The 25,708-nt window shown below is 39.4% G+C and overlaps 1 protein-coding gene across 5 annotated transcripts; it reads left to right on the top strand.

Moving 5' to 3' along the window:
- On the top strand, positions 1-25,572 carry MMAA (metabolism of cobalamin associated A). 5 transcript variants are annotated; one of them, XM_019828906.3, is made up of 7 exons: positions 1-144; positions 14,458-14,963; positions 17,153-17,275; positions 20,299-20,469; positions 23,115-23,200; positions 24,022-24,171; positions 25,207-25,572. In XM_019828906.3, the coding sequence occupies exons 2-7, from the start codon at positions 14,519-14,521 to the stop codon at positions 25,495-25,497; spliced, it is 1,266 nt and encodes a 421-aa protein (XP_019684465.1). In that variant the 5' UTR covers positions 1-144; positions 14,458-14,518; the 3' UTR covers positions 25,498-25,572. The 5 variants fall into 5 exon arrangements, with proteins under 5 accessions (XP_019684465.1, XP_006930904.1, XP_019684464.1 ...); XM_006930842.4 differs by lacking the exon at positions 1-144 and adding an exon at positions 163-210; XM_019828905.3 differs by lacking the exon at positions 1-144 and adding an exon at positions 4,292-4,352.
- Positions 25,573-25,708: the final 136 nt, after the last annotated feature.

The raw sequence follows: 25,708 nt of genomic DNA, 5'->3' as shown, positions 1-25,708 counted from the left end.
CGCCCTCCAGCCCCCGGCCGCCCTCCGGGCTCCGCGCGTCCGGCACCGGGTCCTGCGTCTGCGCGTCGCGGCCAGCGCGGGGCGGGGCGAACCCTGCCTGGCGGAAGGGGTGGGGCAGGGCCGCACTTCCGTGGCTTCGGGAGGGTGAGTGCGGGGTGGGGGTTGCGCGAGGCGTCTGGAGCCCGAGCTGGTTCTGGCCTCCGGCCGCCGGTGGGGGCCAACCCCAGCGTCGGGGACGCCTCCTGGAGGATTTGGGGTGGGGGAGGGAAAAGGAGAATATTGTTGGATTGGGCGATATTGGGAATGCGGGGTATGTGCTGACAGGCAGGCGTCGGCAAGTTTGGTTCAAAGGGAAGGGTCGCGCTGTAAAACAATATTTTAAAATTTACATCATTTTAGTCAGGTTTGTGAGCTTACTGTTGTGCCACAGTAAGGAAATTTTGGTGAGGTTGCTGGCTGGTCCCTTGCCGATGCCAAACTTGGTGAATGGTTAACCAAAGGATGGAGAGGGAAAAGGCACGATAGTCCAGTGTAGCTACAATCAAAGAGTGAAATTAAAACTTGTATGGAATATAATCTAGGATGTAAAGTGGGTTCATACTGAAAGTCACAGAGTACCTAGACTTTGTCAAGTACTCTGGAAAGGCATGGGCTAAGTCTCTTCTAGCAGACATACTGTATTCAAATAATTTATATTTCTTATTAGCAAATGAAAGACCACCTAAGCAAAAATGCCATGATAAATGTTTTTATTATCTTTCTTAAGAGTTGTGCCCTAGTACATATACATAGGAAAACATCATTATAGCTCCTCCAAGTTGGTAGGAAATCAACTTTCCTGAAGGCCTGTGAAGATACTAAATCATTTTGGGTCATCTGCAATGTCCACAAAGTATTATTTTATTTTATTTTATTTTCAGTTTATTAGTGAGGGAGAGAGAGAATCCCAAGCAGGCTCTTCATTGTCCGTGCAGAGCCTGACAGGGGCTTGACCTCAGGAACCATGAGATCATGACTTGATCCAAAATCAAGAGTCGGATGCTTAACTGACTGAGCCACCCAGGCTCCCCCCCAAATATTCTTTTATTAGTAAACAATATTGTTTTGTGCTCAAGGTAATGAGAATTTTAAAAAGGGAACAATTCAGTTATTTTTAGGGCTGTGTTCTGTTAGAGGCAAAACAAATGCTAAAAGTTATGTAACCATAAGAAATGTAAATATCATCTTGAGATATTTGAAGACTAAAGAAAACCTATATTTGGCATGGGAAGGACTGGCGACTGCTTGAAACATTTGCCTGTTAGCTGACTGTTCCTCATATAGTCATGTATGAGGATATGTGGGTGCCTCATACATAGATGTACATAGGGCTCCCCAAGACCATTTTGGATTTGAACTTGGGTGATAGCAATCGGGGTGAATGAAAACGTTTAATGGTGATGAAATTTTAAAAAATAGAGATTTCCCAAACAGATTGAAACCTAAAAGTGGAAATTGGGAAATGTGAGTCGTAACTGGAAATGTGATAAAAGGTATAGTGGACAGGGAACCTTAGAGTATTTCCTGCATGCGTCCCGTATGTGTTCGGTATTACTCTTATATAACAATGACCTATTTAAAAGTTGCTTGTTTAAAAAGTCATTCTGCTCTACCAAAATTTCCTGAGATTATTTGAAAAGGAGAATGTAAAACCTTCTGTGGGGGATGGTGGGAGATGGTAAACAGATTAACGGCACCTGACAGTTTATCTTCTAATCAAAAATGATTACCATTGAGAAATGGAAACACATGGTGTAACACTGCATTGCCTGTATGAACTGTGCTTTGCTGCAGACACTGACCTAAGGTATTGATTTTGGAAATCCTGTATGCTTTTTCTTGCCAGGGTAGTTATTGAAATTGAGAATATTCATTGGATCAATTTCAAGACAAATATCCCAAGTCAGACTGGCTGCTGCTGAGCAAATTTTTAATGAAGGAAAACATCCATATATTGAAATAAGACCTTAAAAAGAGAATCCTTAAATAAATATATATTTACTGTAAAATCTAGCAAAATGTATGTTTTCAAACATTGATTAATTGAGTAATCAGCATAATGGAGTTATTGACCCATACAAAATTCTAGTACACATTCTTTTATTCTGTGAGCAATAAAATATGCTGTGGGTACAAAGATAACTCATAGTCTAGGCAAGACTAACAACTTAACAATGTGACCGGCATTATAATTGAGGGATGTAGCCTGTGTAGGATGACAAGAGATATGAGTGACAACTGAAAGGGCATGGAAAGGGGCAGAGAACTGTTTATAGAGGAGACACTTGGGTTGATTTTTGAAGGCTGAAGAGGAATTTGTGAGATGATTAAAGGAGAGAAGGGATTCCAATCAGAAGGAACATCATGGACAATGGCCAAGATGTTTAAGAGTGGTTTTTCTGGGACCTGCGTGCAGATCAGAATAGTTATAGCCATGTGGTAAAAGTGGAGGAGGGGAATGAATTAAGTTGGAGTTGGAGAGTTATTATTTATGTAATAACTGTCTTAGCTGGATTGTAAACTTTATGATGTCAGAAGCTATGTTGGGCCCATATACCAATGTATAGCACAGTGCCTGGCATATAGTAGGTTCTCAATAAATAGTTGCTGAATAAGTGAATGGCTGAATCCCAGGAAAACTTTTTATTTATTTTTTTTACAGATAAGGCAGAGGGGACTTTTTAAGTATTTTAAACAGAGGAGTAAAATAGACTTACATATTATGATGATAAGTGGTAATATGATCATAGTAGATGAGCGTTTTTCAGGCGTAAGGTTGTACCTGTGGTAGGTTGTAATCTGCATTAAAAAAAAAAAACAGAATAGAAAAGGTAACATTAGAGTGTATCACGTGAATTAGCAGTAAGAAATGTTTTGTGAAACTTTTGTTTCAGCTATATTCCTATTTGTTGGCCTGATGTAAGTGTGTTTCTTCCCATGGACTGTGATCAAAGCTTGAAAGCCATTATAGTAAGGTGGGAATGAGGGTGGTGTAGAGGGAATGGATATAAAAGAAGTATTGGAGGAAAACAAATGTGATTCTTAAAATGTTGCTGTCCATGTGAACCTTTTGCTTGAGAGGGGGTTCACTTACCAACTCATTTTAGTATTTTTGCCCACTTGGTGTTTTTTCACTGTATATTAACAAATTGACATTCTGGTTTATTACAAATGGCAGTGCTTTGAGAGATCTCACTGAATGTTGTAAATGATGCAAAATTTCTCTTGTATTTTGGTAGTACACAGCTTAAAATTGTAGGATGAGACCTCCACGATTCTCAGGAATCATGAAAATTCATTGAAACAGTTTAATTTGATTATTGGCCAAGTTTTAAAATTTCTTTCCTTAAGAAAGCAGAAGATGCTTAGTTACATGTGCAGATGGGAAGTCTTTTTCCCTACCTCCATAATTTTGCTACTCTAGAGGCTTAGTCTGTTCTGTAGGTGACATATTATAATGGTGGAGTGTTGTTCAGACAAGGCTGAATTACACTGGCTTTAAAAGAAATTATGGGGGGCGCCTGGGTGGCGCAGTCGGTTAAACGTCCGACTTCAGCCAGGTCACGATCTCGCAGTCCGTGAGTTCGAGCCCCGCGTCGGGCTCTGGGCTGATGGCTCAGAGCCTGGAGCCTGTTTCTGAGTCTGTGTCTCCCTCTCTCTCTGCCCCTCCCCCATTCATGCTCTGTCTCTCTCTGTCCCAAAAATAAATAAACATTGAAAAAAAAAATTAAAAAAAAAAAAAGAAATTATGGACTTCTTCAAAATCTGGTTGATTCATTAAATTAATGGGTTTAAGTATGTTATACACTGAGTTATCAGGTCTGAGTTATTTGTGGAGTGAAAAACATTTAAACCTTGTATAAATTTGGCTTATTCTATCACCTAATATACTATTGGGATCTCCTACTGGTAAGGTTTGTAAAGAAGATGTAAACTAATTTTTCATTATGGCTTAAGCAAAAAGAAAAAAAAAACAAAATGAAGGTAAACAGCCTGCCATAATCATTCTGTATTTAAATGTAAAGGGTTATTTGGTGTTCTCTTGATGTGACATGACACCACCTGGTCTTCATATGGATCTGGATTTTTTTATTGTTATTTTTATTTTTTTAGGTTGAGAGAGAGAGAGAGAGAGAGAGAGAGAAAGCACAAGCAGGGGAGGGGCAGAGAGAAGGAGAAACAGAATCCCAAGCAGGCTCCACACCATCACCATCAGCGCAGAGCCTGACACAGGTCTCGAACCCACGAACCGAGAGATCATGACCTTTGATTCAAGATCAGGATGAGGACACTTAACCGACCAAGCCACCCAGGTGCCCCATAGATCTGATTTTTCAAATCCATAGTTTTTCCCAAGTTCTGCCATTAGTTGTGAGGCCTTAAGTTAATCAGTGTAACTTTACTGAGCTTCACCTATGAAATAGAATCTTGTCTGCTATTGTGAGGCTTAGCTGAGGAAATGTATACAGGAATGTCTCACACATGATAAACGCTCAGTGAAAGGTAACAGCTGCTGCTCTGCTATTCACATGGTCCAGAAGGTTTGGGGGCAGCAAGAAAATCAGCCCCCAGAGATTTGAAGGTGTAAAAACCTTGAATTATATACATCTGGGTAGCTCTTTGGTTTTCGCAAAAGAATGGGGGAAAATGATATCATCTTTTTCCTGATTCTTGTCACTTAAAAGCCATTTAAGATCTGTATTGACATCAAAGGACAGAGAACTTCATAATCCCAAATTGTGATAAACTCTGCAGTGTAAACCATAAGCTTGTCAGATAGTTGGTCTGGATTTTCTGAAAAAGACTTTGATTAAATTATTGTAAGAAATAACTATTCTAAATGTTAGAGCAACTTATATTACTATTTATTAGACAGTTTTTAGTTTCATCTCATTTATTTAGGGAGTACTGTTTGTTTGCATCATTAGAAGTGGACATATTTTCATCTCGTGAACTCTTATTACTGGGTTTTGATTGCTTACAAATTTATCTTTCTGTTTTTCTGTTTTGGAAGATTAGTTAGATGTCAAAGGTGCCTTGATTCAAAACAGGGAACTTAGAAGGTAGAATGTTTTTAGATCACACAGGTTAAGGAGGTACTCACACTTTCCTTTCAAGTATATTAGATTAACATAAGTAGAGACTCCACTCATGAACCTTAAAAAAATTAACCGATTACTATATGCCTGGCATTGTGCTGGATTCCGAGGAAACAGAATAAGACACTCTTCTCTGGGACAGTCACTGGCTGGGCTGAGGGATCAGAATTGGTGGGGAGAGATCTGTAAATAGATAAATCAGAAAAGATGAATAAAACGTTGTGGAGCTTTGCAGATAGAACAGGTGACTGCCTGGGAAAGGTGGGGGAAGATGTGTCCTAGAAGAGGTATGTTTGAACTGAGTAGGAGTTTGTCAAGCAAAAATGTGGAAGATAAGCATTCTGCTAATTTAATTAGCATTCCACCAAATTTTTATTATAGCATATAGAATTTTTGTGTTTGTTTTTTAAAGCTGCCGTCCTCAAAAATGGTTAGTAGCCCACGTATATCACATTATTTCAGAGTTGAACTTCATATCTTAATATTATGTTGAACCTCATATCTTAATATGAGAATTCTGATAGAACCTGTGCACAGAAGCATAGCTAAAATATGATTATCACTTTTTTCACCTCGTAAATAATTTTTTTTACTAGGTTTTTGAGTATATATGTTAATTTTATGTTTAATTGAGAAATTGACATATAAATATACATTGAATGTAATGCTGTTGGTCATAGTAACTGTTTAAATTAAGGACTCATCAGGTTTGATTCTCACATTATGAAATCTCAGTGCAGAAGGAAGCAAGTTACAGATTACAGATACAGACAAAGGTAAAAATTAAATCATGAATAGTTACTAGACATTTCTTATTAAAAGTATACAAATTCTGTGTTTTATCTTTAAAACGATTTTTTTTTACTATAGCAACTGTATTAGTTTTCTTTTGCTGCTATAACAAATAACTACAAACTTCATAGCTTAAAACAACACGAATTATTCATCTTAGAGTCCTGTAGGTTAGAAGTCTGACGTAGGTTTTACGGGGCTAGAATCAAGGCATCTTTGTTCCATCCTAGACGTTCAGCAGGGGTGGGCTGAGTCCTCCTCACGTGACATCATTTTGCTGTTCCACCTCCCTCTTTCATTTTAAAGGACTTTGGTGATTATATTGGGTCCACCTGGATTATCCAGAATAATCATTTTATCTTAAAGTCAGCTGATTAGCAACCTTAATTTCATCTGCAACTTTAATTCCGCTTTGCCATGTAAGGTAACATATTCACAGGTTCCAGGGATTAAGACAAGGACATCTCTTGCGGGGGGGCGGGGAGCTTCTGCCTACAACAGTAACATGCTTCTTTTAAAAAATCAGAAAAATATGATTAACCAAAAAACAACATATAAGCACTATAATACCACTCATTTATAGATGAAGTTAATGTTTTGACATATGTATTTCTCTGTATGTGTGTTTGTATGTAAAATTCTATGAAAAATGGTGTAACACCTTGTTTCCAGTCACACTTTTGGTAATCCCCTTTGGGCTCGTGGATTTAAATCACACCTAAACACTTAATGATTCTCAAATTTACACTTCAGCTCTGACCCCTTCCTGAGACTAGTAACACAACTGCCTACTCAGGATGCCACTTGGATATTTAGTAGGCATCTTAAACTTAACGTATCAGAAACTAAACACGCCTAATCTTACCCAAAACCTGACTTCCTGCAGTCTTCCTCAGTTCATTAAAGGGCAACTCCATCTTTGCTGTGGCTCAGGGTAAGACCTGTGCCTCATCCTTGACTGCTATCTTTCTGTCCCGTCCTATATCTCATTCATTAACAGGTCCTTTAGAATTCATCCAGAATCCTGATTTAACACCATCCCCACCTGGTTCCTGTCCTCATCATTTCTCATCTGGTTATTGCATTGATCTCTCAGCTGGCCTTCCCATTTCTGTTCTTGCATCCCCATCAGATCCTTTTAAAACAGAAGTCACATCAGGTTCTCCTTTGTCCTATCGCTTCCCTTCTCAGAGTTCCTCCAGTCCTATCTATAGTTGTATGTCCCTCTTTGGCCTTCTCTCCTATATTTCCCCTCTTATTAATGTCTAGCCACATTGGCCTCCTTATTTATATGTCTATTATCTGTTTTCTCTTACTAGGATTTTAGCTTTATGAGGGCAAGAACTTTGTTCTGTTTTGATCATTATATCCCCTAGACTATTGCATGACACATGGTAAATGCTCAAGTGTTTCTTGAATGAGTGCTTTATAACCTTCTTTCTCTGTCTCTCAATATATTACTTTCTCTTTTTTGAGCATAGCTTTGTTGGATAATGAATCAGTCATGGTAAGATTTGTTAATTAAAGGGAATATTTTAAATAGTTATAATTTTTTCTTAGACTCTATAGACAGCATCTCTCCTATGGGAGGATAGGTAGGACTAGGATTGGTAGTAAGAATGTTCTGTATCCTGGTCAGCATTTCCTCTTCTCTGCGCTTTGGCTCTTCCGAATGCTGCCACTGTCACTGCATACTTTTAAAAAATGCTTTTTACTTGCTTTGGGAGGGGCAGGGTTACTAATACCTTTTAGTCAAAAGACTTCTCCTTTATCCCAAAAAATTTATTAAGAAAAAATGCCACAGAGAGTCAAAAGACCTGAGTTTGAATCCTGGCCCACCCATTGGTTATGACTAATTTAGTTGCCTAACTCGCTCTTGTTTTCCTTCGCTTGTTAAGTGAGAATAAATAATAATAATAATAAATGTCATAGAATTGTCTGGGGAAATAAAGTGAAATGGAGTATTTGAAAATGGATTATAAGCTCTTGAGTGACAGGCAGGTGGGAAATGAAATGAGTTCAGATCGGCAGCCTTTTTTTGTTTGTTTGTTTTTCAGCAACTGCAACTTGCCAGCCTCTGTAGTGAGCTTTGAGGATTCTAGTGTGGACATTAAGGTCTTGAATCTGACTTGTCTTTCCCTTAATGCCTTGCCTAAGTCCAGGTCCTCATCATCCCTTTTGGGTCTTTGCTAGGGTTTCCTAACCTGGGCTTTATGTTACCAGGGTCTAATTACTCTTCTTACCACCATTCCCAGTGTTATCTCCTAAAAACCAGAGCTGATGGTGTCACTAACCTTTGTATAGATCACTGTTGTGTCTCCACTGCCAACAAGGCAAAATATAGCTCCTTGGCCTCGGTTTACATCCTGGTCCAGCTTCATCTCCTACACTAGTTCCATATATAGACTAGGCTTCTGCCTCACTGACTTGTTCAATCTTCTCTGATGGCAGGAAGAGACCAATTTCCATTCGTGACTCTGTACATTAAGTCATCAGCCTGGAAAGCCTGTCTCGTCCTTCAGTTTTTGTTTTTTTTTTTTGTTTTTTTTTTTTTGTAATCCTTTCAGACTTAGCCCTGACATTGACCCCTCCATGACTCGAACCTTCTACTCCCCAAGGAGAGTTAGTTTCTATAATTTTCTCTGTTCTCACAGCCTTTCATGGGTTCTTTTTTTTTTTTTTTGGACATGGTGTTATTATTATTTTTTTTACTTTTTATTTATTTAATTTACATCTAAGTTAGTTAGCTTATAGTGCAACAGTGATTTCAGGGGTAGATTCCTTAATGCCCCTTACCCATTTAGCCCATCCCCCCTCCCATAATCCCTCCAGTAACCCCTCTGTTTGTTCTCCATATTTAAGAGTCTCTTCTGTTTTGTCCCCCTTCCTGTTTTTATATTATTTTTGTTTCCCTTCCCCTACGTTCATCTGTCCTCTGTCTTAAAGTCTTCATGTGAGTGAAGTCATATGATATTTGTCTTTCTCTGACTAATTTCGCTTAGCAAAGTACCCTCTAGTTTCATCCATGTAGTTGCGAATGGCAAGATTCATTCTTTTTGATTGCTGAGTAATACTCCAGTGTGTGTGTGTGTGTGTGTGTGTGTGTGTGTGTGTGTGTGTACACACCACTTCTTTATCCATTCATCCATTCATGGACATTTGAGCTCCATACTTTGGCTATTGTTGATAGCACTGCTATAAACATTGGAGTGTATGTGTCCCTTCAAAACAGCATACCTGTATCCCTTGGATAAATGCCTAGTAGTGCAATTGCTGGGTCGTAGGGTAGTTCTATTATTAGTTTTTTTGAGGAACCTCCATACTGTTTTCCAGAGTGGCTGCACCAGTTTGCATTCCCATCAGCAGTGCAAAGAGATCCTCTTTCTCCGCATCCTCGCCAACATCTGTTGTTGCCTGAGTTGTTAATGTTAGCCATTCTGACAGGTGTGAGGTAGTATCTCATTGTGGTTTTGATTTGTATTTCCCTGATGATGAGTGATGTTGAGCATTTTTTCATGGGTCAGTTGGCCATCTGGATGTCTTCTTTGGAGAAATGTCTATTCATGCCTTTTGCCTGTTTCTTCACTGGATTATTTGTTTTTGGGTGTTGAGTTTAAAAAGTTCTTTATAGATTTTGGATACTAACCCTTTATCTGATATGCCATTTGCAAATATCTTCTCCCATTCTGTCGGTTGCCTTTTAGTTTTGCTGATTGTTTCCTTCACTGTGCAGAAGCTTTTTATTTTGATGAGGTCCCAATAGTTCATTTTTGCTTTCGTTTCCCTTGCCTCTGGAGACGTGTTGAGTAAGAAGTTGCTGCAACCAAGATCAAAGAGGTTTTTGCCTGCTTTCTTCTCGAGGATTTTGATGGCTTCCTGTCTTACATTGAGGTCTTTCATCCATTTTGGGTTTATTTTTGTGTATGGTGTAAGAAAGTGGTCCAGGTTCATTTTTCTGCATGTTGCTGTCCAGTGTTCCCAGCACCACTTGCTGAAGAGACTGTCTTTATTCCACTGAATATTCTTTACTGCTTTGTCAAAGATTAGGTGGCCATACGTTTATGGGTCCATTTCTGGGTTCTTTATTCTGTTCCATTGATCTGAGCGTCTGTTCTTGTGCCAGTACCATACTATCTTGATGATTACAGCTTTGTAATACAGCTTGAAGTCCAGGATTGTGAGGCCTCCTGCTTGGCTTTCTTCTTTAAGATTGCTTTGGCTATTCGGGGTCTTTTCTGGTTCCATACAAATTTTAGGATTATTTGTTCTAGCTCTGTGAAGAATGCTGGTGTTATTTTGATAGGGGTTGCATTGAATATGTAGATTGCTTTGAGTAGTATTGACATTTTCACAATATTTGTTCTTCCTATCTAGCAGCATGGAATCTTTTTTCCATTTTTTTGTGTCTTCTTCAGTTTCTTTCATAAGCTTTCTATAGTTTTCAGTGTATAGATTTTTCACCTCTTTGGTTAGATTTATTCCTAGGTATTTTATGGTTTTGGGTGCAATTGTAAATGGGATTGATTCTTTGATTTCTCTTTCTGTTGCTTCATTGTTGGTGTATAGGAATGCAACCAATTTTTGTGCATTGATTTTATATCCTGCAATTTTGCTGAATTCATGAATCAGTTCTAGCAGTTTTGGGGCAGAATCTTTTGGGTTTTCCATATAAAGTATCATGTCATCTGCAAAGAGTTAAAGTTTGACCTCCTCCTGGCTGATTTGGATGCCTTTTATTTCTTTGTGTTGTCTGATTGCTCAGGCTAAGACTTCCAATACTATGTTGAATAACAGTGGTGAGAGTGGACATCCCTGTCTTGCGCCTGACCTTAGGGGGAAAGCTCTCAGTTTTTCCCCATTGAGGATGATATCAGTATTGGGTCTTTTGTATATGGCTTTTATGATATCAAGCTATGATACTTCTATCCCTACTTTCTGGAGGGTTTTATCAAGAAAGGATGTTGTATTTTGTCAAATGCTTTCTCTGCATCTGTTGAGAGGATCATATGGTTCTTGTCCTTTCTTTTATTGATATGATGAATCACATTGACTGTTTTGCAGATATTGAACCAGCCCTGCATCCCAGGTATAAATCCCACTTGGTTGTGGTAAATAAATTTTTTTAATGTATTGCTGGATCCGGCTGGCTAATTAATATTTTGTTGAGGATTTTTGCATCCATGTTCATCAGGGAAATTGGTCTTTAATTCTCCTTTTTGGTGGATCCTTTGTCTGGCTTTGGGATCAAGGTAATGCTGGCTTCATAGAAAGAGTTTGGAAGTTTTCCTTCCCTTTCTATTTTTTGGAATAGCTTCAAGAGAATAGGTGTTAACTCTTCCTTAAATGTTTGGTAGAATTCCCCTGGAAAGCCATCTGGTCCTGGATTCTTGTTTTTTGGCAGATTTTTTATTACTAATTCGATTTCCTTACTGGTTATGGGTCTGTTCAAATTTTCTATTTCTTCCTGTTTCAGTTTTGGTAGTGTATATGTTTCTAGGAATTTGTCCATTTCTTCCAGATTGCCCATTTTGTTGGCATGTAATTGCTCATAATACTCTCTTATTATTCTTTTTATTTCTGCTGTGTTGGTTGTGATCTCTCCTCTTTCATTCTTGATTTTATTTATTTGGGTCCTCTCCTTTTTCTTTTTGACCAAGCTGGCTAGTGGTTTATCAATTTTGTTAATTCCTTCAAAGAACCAGCTCCTGGTTTCATTATCTTTTCTACTGTTTTTGTTTTATTTTGGTTTGGTTTCAATAGCATTGATTTCTGCTCTAATCTTTATTATTTCCTGTCTTCTGCTGGTTTTGGGTTTTATTTGCTGTTCTTTTCCCAGCTCTTTAAGGTGTAAGGTTAGGTTGTGTATCTGAGACCTTTCTTCCTTCTTTAGGAAGGCCTGGATTGGTATATACTTTCCTCTCATGACCGCCTTTGCTGCGTCCCAGAGGTTTTGGGTTGTGGTGTTATTATTTTCATTGACTTCCATGTACTTTTTAATTTTCTCTTTAACTTCTTGGTTGGCCCATTCATTCTTTATAAGGATGTTCTTTAGTCTCCAAGTATTTGTTACCTTTCCAAATTTTTTCTTGTGGTTGATTTCAAGTTTCATAGCGTTGTGGTCTGAAAATATGCACAGTATGATCTCCATCTTTTTATACTTGTTGAGGGCTGATTTTTTGGACATGGTGTTATTTATTCTGTGGACTTTTGAAGTGCTGAGATTATGTCAGTTAGGGTAAGATAATGAGACTGACAGTCCACCTAAGAAGGTGTAATGGATTGAATGGTGGCCTTCAAAAAGAAATCCATGTCCTAATCCCTGGAACTTGTGAATGTGACTTTTATTTGGAAAAAAAGGGTTTTGCAGATGACATTAAGTTAATGATCTTGTGATGAGATCATCTTTGATTATCTGAGTGGGCCCAATTCAGAGACAAATCACACCGAGGACAGACATGAAGAGAAGGCCAAATGAAGCCCGAGGCAGAGACCTCAATTGTGCGTCCATGAGCGAAGGGACACCAGGGGCCACTGGGAGGGGCAGGGAACCGTCTTCCCCTAGAGCCTTCAGAGGGAGTGCAGGCCTGCTAACACTTTGATCTCTGACTTCCAGCCTCTGGAACAGTCAGAGAATACATTTCTGTTGTTTTAAGCCACCCAGGTTGTGGTTATTTGTTACAGCAGCCCTAGGAAACGAATACAGCAGGTCAGAATAAAATGACTGGAACATGGTAAAATGTCATTGTCATCACCCAACAATAACATCATCATCACTATCATTCTTAAACCTAGCCTGGGACCTGAAAAGTAGCATACACTTAGAAAATAGTGGTCGAATAAAAATACATTTCTTCCCTGTGAGCTTCCAGTCTGTGGTAATGGTGGAGGTATTGTTGAGAAGTGTGCTTACAGTGAGCTTCCAAAATAGATCCCCCTCTGAACTTTTTTGTTTTAAATATCTTTTTTGTATGTTTGTGTGAAGGGTGGTAGTGGATGTTTTAAATTGTTTTTTTAGAACCATTTTTTACACAGTTTTCCATAAACTGTCCTTTTAGAAGAAGACTAATTTTGTACAAATAGAAGTCATATTTCCCCCAAAATAGAAAAAATGATGAGCAGTTACAGTTCTAACAATAAAAAATACTTAAAATGTCTTCTTTTTCCTATTAGAATGTTATTTAGTAAAATTGATTTCATGCTGATTGGTCTTGAAATACAATTTAGAGAGGTACTTTGGAGCAATCAAGTAATTTATTTCATTCTGCTACGAGGAACTGAAAACCAAAATTTTCAAATAATCATAAACCCGAATTTGGTAGGCCATATGTATCATTTGTATGTAAATTGTAGTTTGCCACTGGAAGCTAGATCTGTGACCTAACTCTTAACCAAAGTTTTATAAATTGGTATAATAATAATAAAAGCTAATGCTGTTGATTTAATAAATAATAATAAAAGCTAATACCTCTGTATTATCTTGACCCTCCATGTACTATGTCAGCTTTTGTTGTCGAATACAGTTTGGAGTGGAGAGTATCAGTAAATCTAAATAAAGCATCCTCATCTAATTCCATAGTGGTTCAAACTTCAGTGTGCTTATTTCTCTACAGAGATTCTGATTCACTGGGGCTGGGAGTATGCAGTTTTAGTAAGTGCCAGGCGGTCTGGCCATGGTTTTTAAAAAAATCCTCTTTTTTAAATGTTTATTTTCCAGAGAGACAGAGACAGAATGCGAGTGGGTCAGGGGCAGAGAGAAGAAGACACAGAATCTGAAGCAGGCTCCAGGCTCCAAGCTGTCAGCACAGAGCCCGATACGGGGCTCGAACTCATGAGCTATGAGATCATGACCTGAGCCAAAGTCGGATGCTCAACCAACTGAGCCACCCAGGCACCCCTGGCCATGGTTTGAGATAGGCTGATCTAGCTACCATACAAACCTCACAGTTCATTTCACATGAAGGCCCCGGTGGCGGTGGTGGTGGTGATGATGGTAGGCTTATGTTAGGCCATTCTTTGAATATATAATAGGGTGAGCCTATTGAATACATACATTTATCTAAACTTAGACCTCAAGTGCCTGCACTACTAAGCACTTTTTTTTTTTTTTTGGAAAAAAAGAGTAAAAGGCCAGCATCAGAGGGATTTTTTTAAACCTTTTGAATGAGTTTCAAAATAGGGTATATTTGATCTGAGGAAGTTGTAAGGTCTGTAAACAGAAGAAAATAAACATGGCATAGAATTTCTACCCTACAGGGTTTTTTTGTATATTTTTTGTTTCGAAGAAAATTTTAATGTGCATTGTATTTCACAGTAACTCCATAATTTAGGGCCACTCTGGTTGTTAACTGTAGGCAAGGGTGGGGGGATCTTCTCTCGTGTTTGGTAAGAAACTTTCACCTATTTGTACTGCCAAGAAGCCTGATTATGTGTGTTTTAGAATATAGAGAAACCACTAAGCTTGCAGTTTTACTAACTTCAGAATCTTAATTGTACATTGAACTGGCAAAAATATGTTTTCTTCTTCTAGGGAATCACAAATCACATTGAGCCAAAAAAAACATCCAGTGTTTTCTGCAGTTACAAACAAAATGAATATTCCCATGCTACTACAACACCCTCACCGGCATTTCCTAAAAGGCCTTTTAAGAACACCTTTTCGACGTTACCACTTCATCTTTCACTCAAGTAGTCATCGCGGATCAGGAGTCCCTTGTGCTCAGCCATTTAATTCTCCTGGACTCCATTGTACAAAATGGATGCTGCTGTCAAATGGTTTAAAGAGAAAATTATGTGTACAAACAACTTTAAAGGAACACACAGAAGAACTTTCTGATAAAGAACAAAGATTTGTGGATAAACTTTATACCGGTTTAATCCAAGGGCACAGGGCCTGCTTAGCAGAGGCCATAACTCTTATAGAATCAACCCACAAGAGGAAAAAAGAGTTAGCCCAGGTGCTTCTTCAGAAAGTATTAGTCTACCACAAAGAACAAGAACAAATAAATAAAGGAAAACCACTAGCATTTCGAGTGGGTCAGTCTTTTTTTTTCCCTTTATGTCTGTTCAGTAAATATTTTTCTACATTTTGTCTGTTTTGAAATAGGTCTAAATAGTTTTCAATCTAATGGGAATTCTTTTTTCCTTTTCAGAATTTTGGGCTAGATTTTAAATGCCTTTTCTTTGCAAATATTAGTCTTGTTATGTTGGGGGGTGGAAGACTGTCATGGTCATTTGAACCAAGGCTCTGTATTTTAAGAGAATAATGTAAGATTTCTATTTTGGCAAGAATCATGCTGTGGCTCCCAGGATAGAATATGCATATGAGGAACTTTTACAGGTTTACTTCTCTCTCTTGGTAGCCCTTCTGCTTGATAGTCTAAAGTAAATGCCTTGGTTTTGTGTTTCTATCAACTGTAATGATTCTTATCACATTTCAAAATTCTACTTCTCAGGTGTTTCATTAGTTTCTATGGGCAAGCCTCTTTCAGGTACTTTTTGTTAAAGTTTCTGGCAGTTGCTTGGCTCTAAGCACAGCCAACTCAATACCAAAATGTATTTTAAAGGAGGGACCGTATTCATTTGCTATCTAAACTATTAGATGTTCACTCGATTTCTTGAACAGTTGACTAGATTCCATAGTTGTAAATAAGCTTGTTATATGTATTTTTTAATCGCGCATTATAAAACAACGTAGATGTGTTTGGGTGGAGTGAGAGCTTTTCATGATGGCAAAATAGGTGATTCCAACCAACTTTCCTACCAAAAAGAACTAGAAATGGTGAACAACGTGCAGAAATTGAATAAATACACTTAAAATACACTTAAAAGTTGACTGGCATTGCATTAGACTTACATCTCAGTTTATTGATATGGGATTAAAGCCTCCTCATTTTTATGATAACGGTATGAATTTTAAAGATAATTTCAAAAAGAGTTCACCAACCAACATTTGTATTGGTCTGCGTTCACACATCCTATTCTGCCATCACTGAAGGAACCCTCATTTTGACAGTACTACGTTGGGTGTTAATCTTTACGTATTGCAGACAGACAAAATAGCAGACTCCGAAAAAGAAATTCCAGCTATAACAAAGTGTTTACTTGATACACCTAAAAGATATTTGAAGAGAGAAGGTCCCAGAAATATCTAGAGTTAACCAGCAACTCACACATAAGTAATAACTCATAAATTTTCATTGCTATTCTGGTTCTTTTATCTTGGTCTTATGAGGCCAGATAAACCTGTGTCTCTGTGGTAGTTATTTTATTACCATCATAAATACGAGTAACAGATTCAGCACCCGTACCGATGTTTAAGACAGAGACCTGCCCTGAAAACTTCAGTAAGGAGCCAAGCATACCATATGACGTACACATACTTTTGAATATAAATACAATTAAATGCTTAAGTTTTATATACTTTGTGAACATAACACATATATCTCTTCCTTTATGCCATATGCTGTTCGAAACATTGCAAACATTAACATCTAATTCTTGACGACAACCTGAAGAGATAGGTGCTGTCATATGCATTTTATTGCAGAGGAAAAAGGCGCAGAATGGTTAAATAACTTCACCAAGATTACACAGCTCAGAAGAGGTGGAGCTAGAACTGGAACTGGCCACCTGGCTGCAGAGTGTGCGGTCTTATCTGCATGCTCTGTGAACTCTCCAAGCAGGGGAGTTTTCTGTCTCTCTTCACACAAATTAATTTTTCCTGGATCCAGTTTATAGGATGTATTTTGAGTTATGGGTGGGATGAAATAAATTATCCTTCATAAGTAGAAAATTATTTTCTCAGTCACTGGGAATTTCTAGAGTAGTGAGTTGTTTTTCCACTGGGAAGATAAAAGTACAGCCCTGGGGTAGGTGGAATAATGACTGGTCATGATGAGAGGTGGGCAGATGTTGAGGGAATGTAGCACATTAACGACAGAGGCAATAAAGTCTGTCCAGAAAGATCTGAGTTATGGTAAAAAGGCATATCCTATTTTATAATCTTATAAAGTGAATTTGGTGAACATATGGAGCTCAGGATTGTTTTCTTCCTCTATATTACTCAGGAACTAGATAAATAGTGTTTTGTTTCATTTAGGAAATGTGAAATACATTAATAGGAGTTTTAATAAATTAGGAGAAATAGAAGGTAATCTATTTGAATAGAACTTATCATAGGGCTGATTTCATTTCTTAAATTAGAAGGATTCTCTCTACTGTAGGATTGTCTGGGCCGCCTGGTGCTGGAAAATCAACCTTCATAGAATATTTTGGAAAAATGCTTACTGAGAGAGGGCACAAATTATCCGTGCTAGCTGTGGACCCTTCTTCTTGTACCAGTGGTGGTGAGTATTGCTGATTCTTTTTAAACTGCAAAGCAGGGGCTCGTGGGGCTCTCTGTTATAATTTCGTGGGAATTTGCACAGTCAGGTGACTTCTAACCTCTAGCGGAGTTTGGTCTCACTGAAAGAAGGGAGTCCTAGGGGCAAGGTGGAGATTGAGGGAGGTAGTTTGGGGTATTAGGCTCCTTGGCTTGTGGGTAGTCCAGGAGTAGCCTGGCTACTTAGAGAACTAGGAAAACAGGTGCCAGAAGTTGAAGATCATCAAAAGCAAATTTGAGCCCTCTATCACACCTGAGGCCAGGCCCCCACTTCCCTCCTGTTGTTTCCTCCTGGCAGGATCAGCCCCTATGCAGTTCAGAAAATGGGTCCGTCTGTTCATTGCCTTTTTTCTTATATTGTTGTAACATCTCTTAAGCTTAAAAGAAAATCTTATTGCTCTTTACAATTTGTCACCCGTTAATATTACATGTTCGGTTCAACAGAAAGCTCTTAGGGGGTCCATGTAATATACCGCTGTTGTCCCTACAGCACTTAGCATGGTATGTCACGTACAGTGCTCAGCAATTACTGATTCAGGGTCACACAGTCATCCGAGTTTACTCACAGCTCATCAGAGATACGATGAATAAACTTAGTTTCCCCAAAGGATCATTTAAGGAAAACATAAAGCATGTCATATAAATAGGAAGGTTTTTCTTCCCTTATCCCTCTTTATGATCTAGGCTTCTCACATTGCAGTTATTCATTTCACAGGTGTTTGAATGTCTGCTATAGGCCAGGCATTGTACAAGGAAGGTACCATGTTGTGTAATGGTGAATGAGACACAGTCCCCTGGCCTACGGAGCTCTGTATCTTACGAGGGAAACAGACATGTACACACAGGCCATTACAATGTAATGTGTGTTGTGGCGGGGGGAGGGAATACAGGGCACTTTGTGGAAATGTTTGGTTTGCATACAGTGGGTTTAACGCTAAAAAATAGAGATGATATCATCATATTTTAGGGGCTTTAGGTCAGTAGAAAGGTGGACAACGATTCCTGTCACCACCCATTGAGAACTTTAGCTGAGAGTATGCACGGTTTTTGATTCACTAAAATAAAAATGTTAACCATAAAATAAAATTGTATTTACAACGTTCAAGATTAAATCCATATCAGTATATTATCTTATTTTCAGTCTAAGAACTTTGGTAAAGGTAAGTATTTGAACAAAGAATTTTTTTTCTTTAGTGTTTGTTTATTTTTGAGAGCGGGAGTTCAAGCAGGGCAGGGGCAGAGAGGGGGGACAGAGGATCCAAAGCAGGCTCTGTGCTGACAGCGGTGAGCCTGATGTGGGGCTTGAATTCAAGAACTGCGAGATCAGAACCTGAGCCAAAGTCAGCACTTAACCGACTGAGTCACCCAAGTGCCCCAGAACAAATAATTTTTTTTATGGTGGCTCTCATTTTCATATAGGTGAGAGATCTTTTTTTCTCTTTTCCTTTGTAGTATTCTAGAATACTTGCAGTAGCAAAAGAAAACCATAGCTTGAGATAGTGATAGCAGGTATGGTGACAAGATAGTCTGATTAAAGTTGCATAGCTATGTGGTTCTTAATTCTTAAACTAAAAATGAACGCCCCTTTCTCAGGTAAGAAAAAAAATACATATATAGACTTTGAAAGAAAAAAATACATGGGGATAAACAGGACACTATAAGTTTACATTTCTACTTTAATATTGCTATAGGACTGTGCATTTGAAAGTAGCATGATGCCAAGGTTGAGAAGCATTCCTTTTTTGGCCTGTAGTCAACCCTTGTTGTGTTTTGGATTCACAGATTCCAGCAGTAGCTTTGAGACTTCGCTTAGGGTCTGCAAGTGACAGTTTTGGACTCACTGGCTAAGACAATTATATGGGAGAATAATTTCATAATGTTTAGTTCAGTGTGTTAAGATCTATAGGATAATAATTTAAAGTATAGCTTTGGCAGATTGTCGACTTATCCAGAGATGATTTCATGTAGAAAATTATTTTAGGAAAAAGTTTTAGAAAAATATCTAAATATTTTTAGAAAAAAGTAAATAAGGTAGTTGAGATGCATGGTAGGCGTGTGCTTGAGAATTAGAACCTATGGGAACTCTAAACTGGAGTCATGAGTGGAGAGATGATATCTTTAAGGAACTTCTCAATGTTTAGCATCAACTTTATGTGGAAAAGTTAGCTCTTGGGCAGAGTGAAAATTGAAATTCGGGTTAGAACAGCACTACACCTCCAATGTTGTTATATGGCCAGAGGAAAGTAAAAGTTAAAGGGAATTTCAACAGTTCCAAGGCTTTTATTTTAGTCTTTTAGAATTTGCAAGTAGTGACATTTACCAAAATACTGTCGTAAATCTTGGAACATCATTCATTCTGTACCATAGGTATTAAATTAATTGCCTACTGGGAACCGGCAGTCATTACAGAAAATGTAAGACGTGGTTCCATGGGCAAGGAACTTATATTAAAGCACTGGCACTAATGACAGTCTTGGTGTGGGACACTGAACGACGCTTAGCAGTATCCTTGGCCTCTACCCACCAGATGCCGGTAGCATCCTGCCCCCCGTTGTGACAAGTAAAAATATCTTCAGACATTGCCAGATTTCCTCTGGGGTCATAATCATCTCCAGTTGCAAATCATAAAGACAACAATGTTAAAAGGACAGTAAAGAAGCTGTCTTGGCTGGAATTGGAAGATTGATTTGCGGGCAGTGGAAGCTGAAATTGGACGGGTAAGGTAGGGCTGCATTGTGAGGGCCTTTAGTGTTAGACTGAAGAATCTAGATTTGAACCTCTAGCCAATGGAAAGCCGTTATAAATTTTGAGGGGCTTGAGGTGTTAATTTGACATCATATACGCTGTGTGGTGCTAAAGCTCAATTATATGAAATGATTTTGAGATCTTGGGAGAAATGTCATAAGGCACTTCCCCCTGGGAATTGGCTGATTGATAATTGGCCCCTATAGGTGTTCCATGATTATAAAATGTAAATGTGTGTTTTAGGATCACTCTTAGGTGATAAAACCCGAATGACTGAGTTATCAAGAGATATGAATGCATACATCAGGCCATCTCCTACTAGAGGGACTTTAGGAGGTGTGACAAGGACCACAAATGAAGCCATTCTGTTGTGCGAAGGAGGGGGATATGACATCATTCTTATTGAAACCGTAGGTGAGTATGATTTTCTGTTTCATAACAATGAAGTACTATAACAAATGCTATATAAAGATGAGTGACAATGGGGCTCCTGGATGGCGCAGTCGGTTAAGCGTCTGACTTCAGCCAGGTCACGATCTTGCAGTCCGTGAGTTCGAGCCCCGCGTCAGGCTCTGGGCTGATGGCTCGGAGCCTGGAGCCTGTTTCCGATTCTGTGTCTCCCTCTCTCTCTGCCCCTTCCCCCGTTCATGCTCTGTCTCTCTCTGTCCCAAAAATAAAAAAAAAATTAAAAAAAAAAAAAAACGTTGAAAAGATGAGTGACAGCTAATACTATTTTGTTCCTTGAGCATATATTTACTAACGGTGTCATTAAATACGAGGTACTGTATCTTGGATTCTATAGGAGATATGAGAATATGGGCTATCATCCTTACCTTTAAAGAAAAGCCATGTGTCTGGAGAACTGTTACACAGGGGTGGTGTGTTGTAAGTACCAGACGAGAACTGTAAGCATTGGAAACGATATTTTAACATAACACCTATTTTGTTTAAAGCACATTTCACATGTCTTCAATATTCACTCAGAAAATTCATGTAGCTGGGTACCTTTTTAATACAGGGCCATGTTTTACTTCATCTTTATATCCCTAGCACATAGTTATACCCAGTGAAAAATACTGAAATGGAAACCCCAAGAAATTCACCTTCCTCTGGAGAGACAATCCACTATTACTGAGTGATAAATGTTTGTGACACAGTCTGACTTGGGTTTGAGGGATCATGGAAGACTTCCAGGAGGAGGTGACAGTTAAACTCCATCCTGAAGGAGGAATTGGAGTTAAATAAAATGAAATAAAGAGAATGAGAGGACATGGCCCATTTAGAGAACTGCAGTTTGCTCAGGAGATTTAGCGCATAGAGTGTGGAGGCCGGGCATGAAGAAAGATGGGGCTGGAGACTAGAAACTCCACCATCTAAGGGTGGATGGGGGAAGAGTTGCCCATGTGGTAGTAGGAGAATCAAGGTAGAGGACCATAAGAACCAAGTGCATGACCTGGAAGTTGCATTTGACTTCTTGTCCCAGAGACTCAAAGTAACTGTGACTCAAACAGAGAGTGGTTTATTTTTTGTAAACAGAAGAAACCTGGAGGCAGGCAGTCCCAAGCAGGTCTGGTCATTGTACAGTGCCCTCGGTGTCCCGGGGTTTCTGTCTCTGCTCTCCATTCTTAGAACTTAGTTCCCATCCTCAGGGTTGCTCATGGTTAAAAGACAGCTGATGAAGCTTGAACTGTCACATCCACCTTCTAGGTAGGGGGAGGGAAGGTGGGGGGAAGGGGTGGGCCCCTCCTAGCTGGGTCAGCTCCCTTTCAAGAACTTTCCTGAAAGCCCCATCTAGTGACTTCGGCTTTCACTAATTAATCATCTCTAGCTGAAATGGGTTCAGGTGACTGTGGGCTTTCGCCTGGTACATCGATGCTTCTGACAACATTGGGATAAGGAAATAGGGGAGAATAAATATGGAATGGACAACCAGAAGTCTCTGCCACCCCAACGGACAGAATTTCGAGAGGAGTTTCAGTGGAGCAGGTGATGTGGAAGTCAGATTTAAGTGGATTGAAGTTAATGTGAAGTAATGAAGTGACCAGTGAGCACACGTTGATTTTTTTTTTTCTAGACACTTAGGTATAAAGAGAAATGAGAAATATGGTGATAATTGGAGTAGGTTGTGAGTTTTTGTCTTATTTTTTTCCTGTTTGGTTTTCAGATGACAAAGACATGAGCACAATTCCTGTCAGGTGTTGGGGGACAAGAGCCCGTAGACTAAGGAAGTTAAAGATAAAGCAAGGGCAAGGGCACAGAGGAAGTGGGAAGGAGAGGGTAACCTTCAGCCAGTACTTCTTATACTGCGACTGGAGAGGAGGCAGTGAGCAGAGCTGGTGTTCGGGCCCGCTGATCTGCAGAGGGTGGAGAGGGGAAAGCTGAGGGGGTTCTTGCCTTTATTTCACCGCCACGTAGGAGTCATGGTCATCATCATGCGGGGAGATTATGGCACAGTAAATGTTTGTAATAGCCACTGTGAGAAATGGGAAGGCAGCTGACTGAGGGCGTTTGGGGGCATTGCTTTTACGAGGCGGTGAGGAGGAGGTAGCAGATGTTAGACACCATGATCCTGCTGTGGTGCCTGTTCTCGAGCCATTTGTCCGGCACGCTTACGGAGGAGAGAACACGGGTAGTTGGACTGATCCATGGGTGGGGGTTTGCGGGGCTCACAGGAAGTTGAGAAGGCAAGAAAGCTGAACATCTTGACAGACATGATCTAGGGTTAGAGCCACATTGCTCAAGCTGCTTACCGCTGAGAGGGAAGCCAGGAAAGAGTTGCAAGGGGGGAGGAGAGAATGGACATCTCGATGTTCTCCATTCAGCCAAGACTAAAGCTAATGGGAATAAGCGAAGGGGAGAGCTGGGAAGGTCACAGTTTGCTCATAGGAAAGCAGTGCGTTTAATAAATTCTCAAGAGGTGGGGTGTTTAAAGTGGGATCAGGCTGAGTGTGTGATCGTGGGTACAAGTGAATGAAGTGGAACGGGAATGGTGGTCAAGGTAGTTGAGAAAGCAAATTACTATGAATATTTTAGCATATAGTTGTGATTTACAATTGCAGGTGTGGGTCAGTCGGAGTTTGCTGTTGCTGATATGGTTGACATGTTTGTTTTACTACTGCCACCAGCAGGAGGAGATGAATTGCAGGTAATTATATTGACTTTTTTTTCTCCCCAAACACAAAGTATACATCTCTGAAAGTACAAATTTCCAGTGTTGTACTTCTGTAAATTAAGTTGCTGTTAATGTAGGGAAAGAAACAGCATTCATACTGGCTAAAGTACCTGAGTCAAAGACAGATTCTCTATGTTTTTTTCTCAACTTACAGTAATAGAGTTTATGACCTCGAGCTAACCATACAACTTAGATTTTTCCACCCGCAACACGGGAGTGAATGGAATACGTGGACAGCTCTAGCCAAAAGAGACTACTGTTTTGTGGGTGTTTGTAGTACAGAGACTGAGGCATTGTTTGCTATCAGGTTATTTTTCTTCAAATGTAAATTGGAGAAAAAATTACAAGCATTAAGGAAAACCTCAAAGACTTGTTTATGGAAATGCAGATGTTAGCGATAGGTGTCTTCTCTTTTTAAGCACTTAATGACGGATGATTTTGCATCCTGCAGTGTTAGCTCATGAGAAAGGGAACCCATCATGAGTCAGTGTGAATTGTCTCCTGCCACTCATTCATGTTGTGTCTTAATGACATATTTACTCTAATCGTGAATGTATCTTAGCATGTTAGTCTCTAAACTTGGAAGAGACATTGTAGATGACTTCCATAATCCCAACAGCTGGTGGTTCTGAGTAATTTCTGTTGAGTAACTGTAATTCCTGGAACCCAGGGTTTAGGAAGATGTAGAGGAAGAGTTAGTTAATAAAGTGCGTGACTCTCAATTGACTATTGTCCCATTTTTGGCTATAATTAAATGAAGTATTTCTGATACATCACTGTCTTTTTCACTTTAGGGTATCAAAAGAGGCATAATTGAGATGGCAGATCTGGTAGCTATAACTAAATCTGATGGAGACTTGATCGTGCCAGCTCGAAGGATGCAAGCAGAGTACGTGAGTGCACTGAAATTACTCCACAGGCGTTCAGAAGTCTGGAGACCAAAGGTTAGCTTGCCTTCCTTTCTGCATTTTCACCGAGTGGATCGTGCACATTAGAAGAGAGGATGCAAGTCCCAAGCTAGACAGATAATCAATCTTTGCTTGTATGTGAGATTACAATTTTAAAATTATGACAAAGCCAGAGTGTGCAGTCATGATTTTAAATCTAATCCTTCAACCACTAGATGTCAAAAACTAGATGTGAGGGGATAGATTAGATTGCTTAATGCTTGACTTGAGCCATTTGGAAGTGATAGCGAATCCATTCTGAAAGGAACCATTCTTAAGATTATGGAGCAATTAGTGATTTGATTATCTTTATTAGAGTTTGAGTAGGAGAGAAGAGGCTTTTGATGTGATAGCTTCCCTTCCCATTATGCTTGTTGGGTGCTATTTTCAATAAGAAAAAAAAAAGACAAATTCTGTAATAAATGGTACGGTAATATTGATGTGGGCAGCTTTATCTGCAGGAGGACACTATGTTATTAAAGAATAAGCTACAGTCACTACAGTGAGAACAGCCACAACCTGTCTTCCCATCAGCTCCCGGTCTCCCTCGTCACGTTGTCTGCGTTGTACTTGCAGGTGCTGGATGCTCAGCTCTTGGCACCTGCTGAATCAGGGAACTCTGACAAAGGGAGGGTATGGGGCTACTTTCTCAACTGAGTTTCATGGTCTGGCGCTCAGGCCTCAGGGAAACCCACCCAGCCCTGCCCTTCTCATCCTCGTGACCCTCTCGCAGTTTGTCTGTGTTGCCCCTGAAGACCATCTGAGCGATCCTAACAATTGACCAGAATAGACCCTGGGCTAAAGATTTTGAGCTTGAATCAGTGTCTTGTTTCTGCATGTATTTAGTAATCCTAGTAAGTGACCTCAGTCTGTTTCTCAGTATATTCACTTCAACACAGTGATAAAATGTCTCCGTTTCACTTGCCTATTTTCATACACTTCAAGACTTAATTGGCAGGAAACCAGACTCCCCGTGAAAATGTTTTCTATCATTTTAAGTAAAACGGTTTTGGGTTCTTCCCTTTTTAATAGGTAATTCGTATTTCTGCCAGAAGTGGAGAGGGGATCACTGAAATGTGGGATAAAATGAAAGAATTCCAGGACCTCATGCTCGCCAGTGGGGAGCTGACTGCCAAACGACAGAAGCAGCAGAAAGTTTGGATGTGGAATCTCATTCAGGAGAGTGTGTTAGACCATTTCAGGACCCATCCCGCAGTCCGGGAGCAGATTCCTCTTCTGGAAAAAAAGGTTCTCAGTGGAGCCCTGTCCCCAGGACTAGCCGCAGATGTGTTGTTGAAAACTTTTAAAAGCAGAGACTTGTGAAATGTATCCTATATAATGATTTTATATGACACTGCATAAGGTATTTTAATATTAAAGGTCACTTATATGCCTGTATTTTCAGCAATTCTTTTGTGGTGCCCTTGGCCCCATTTGTGAACTATGCTTGAAAAGTCAAAGAATGTTAGATATGGCTGGCAAAGGTCAGGCAGTCGGCAGTATTTGTAAGGTACCTGTTGTATGTTACTGATTT

Source organism: Felis catus, chromosome B1 (genome assembly GCF_018350175.1).
Source record: "Felis catus isolate Fca126 chromosome B1, F.catus_Fca126_mat1.0, whole genome shotgun sequence".
Classification (NCBI taxonomy): Eukaryota; Metazoa; Chordata; class Mammalia; order Carnivora; family Felidae; genus Felis; species Felis catus.
This window is presented reverse-complemented; position numbering and strand designations above follow the sequence as displayed.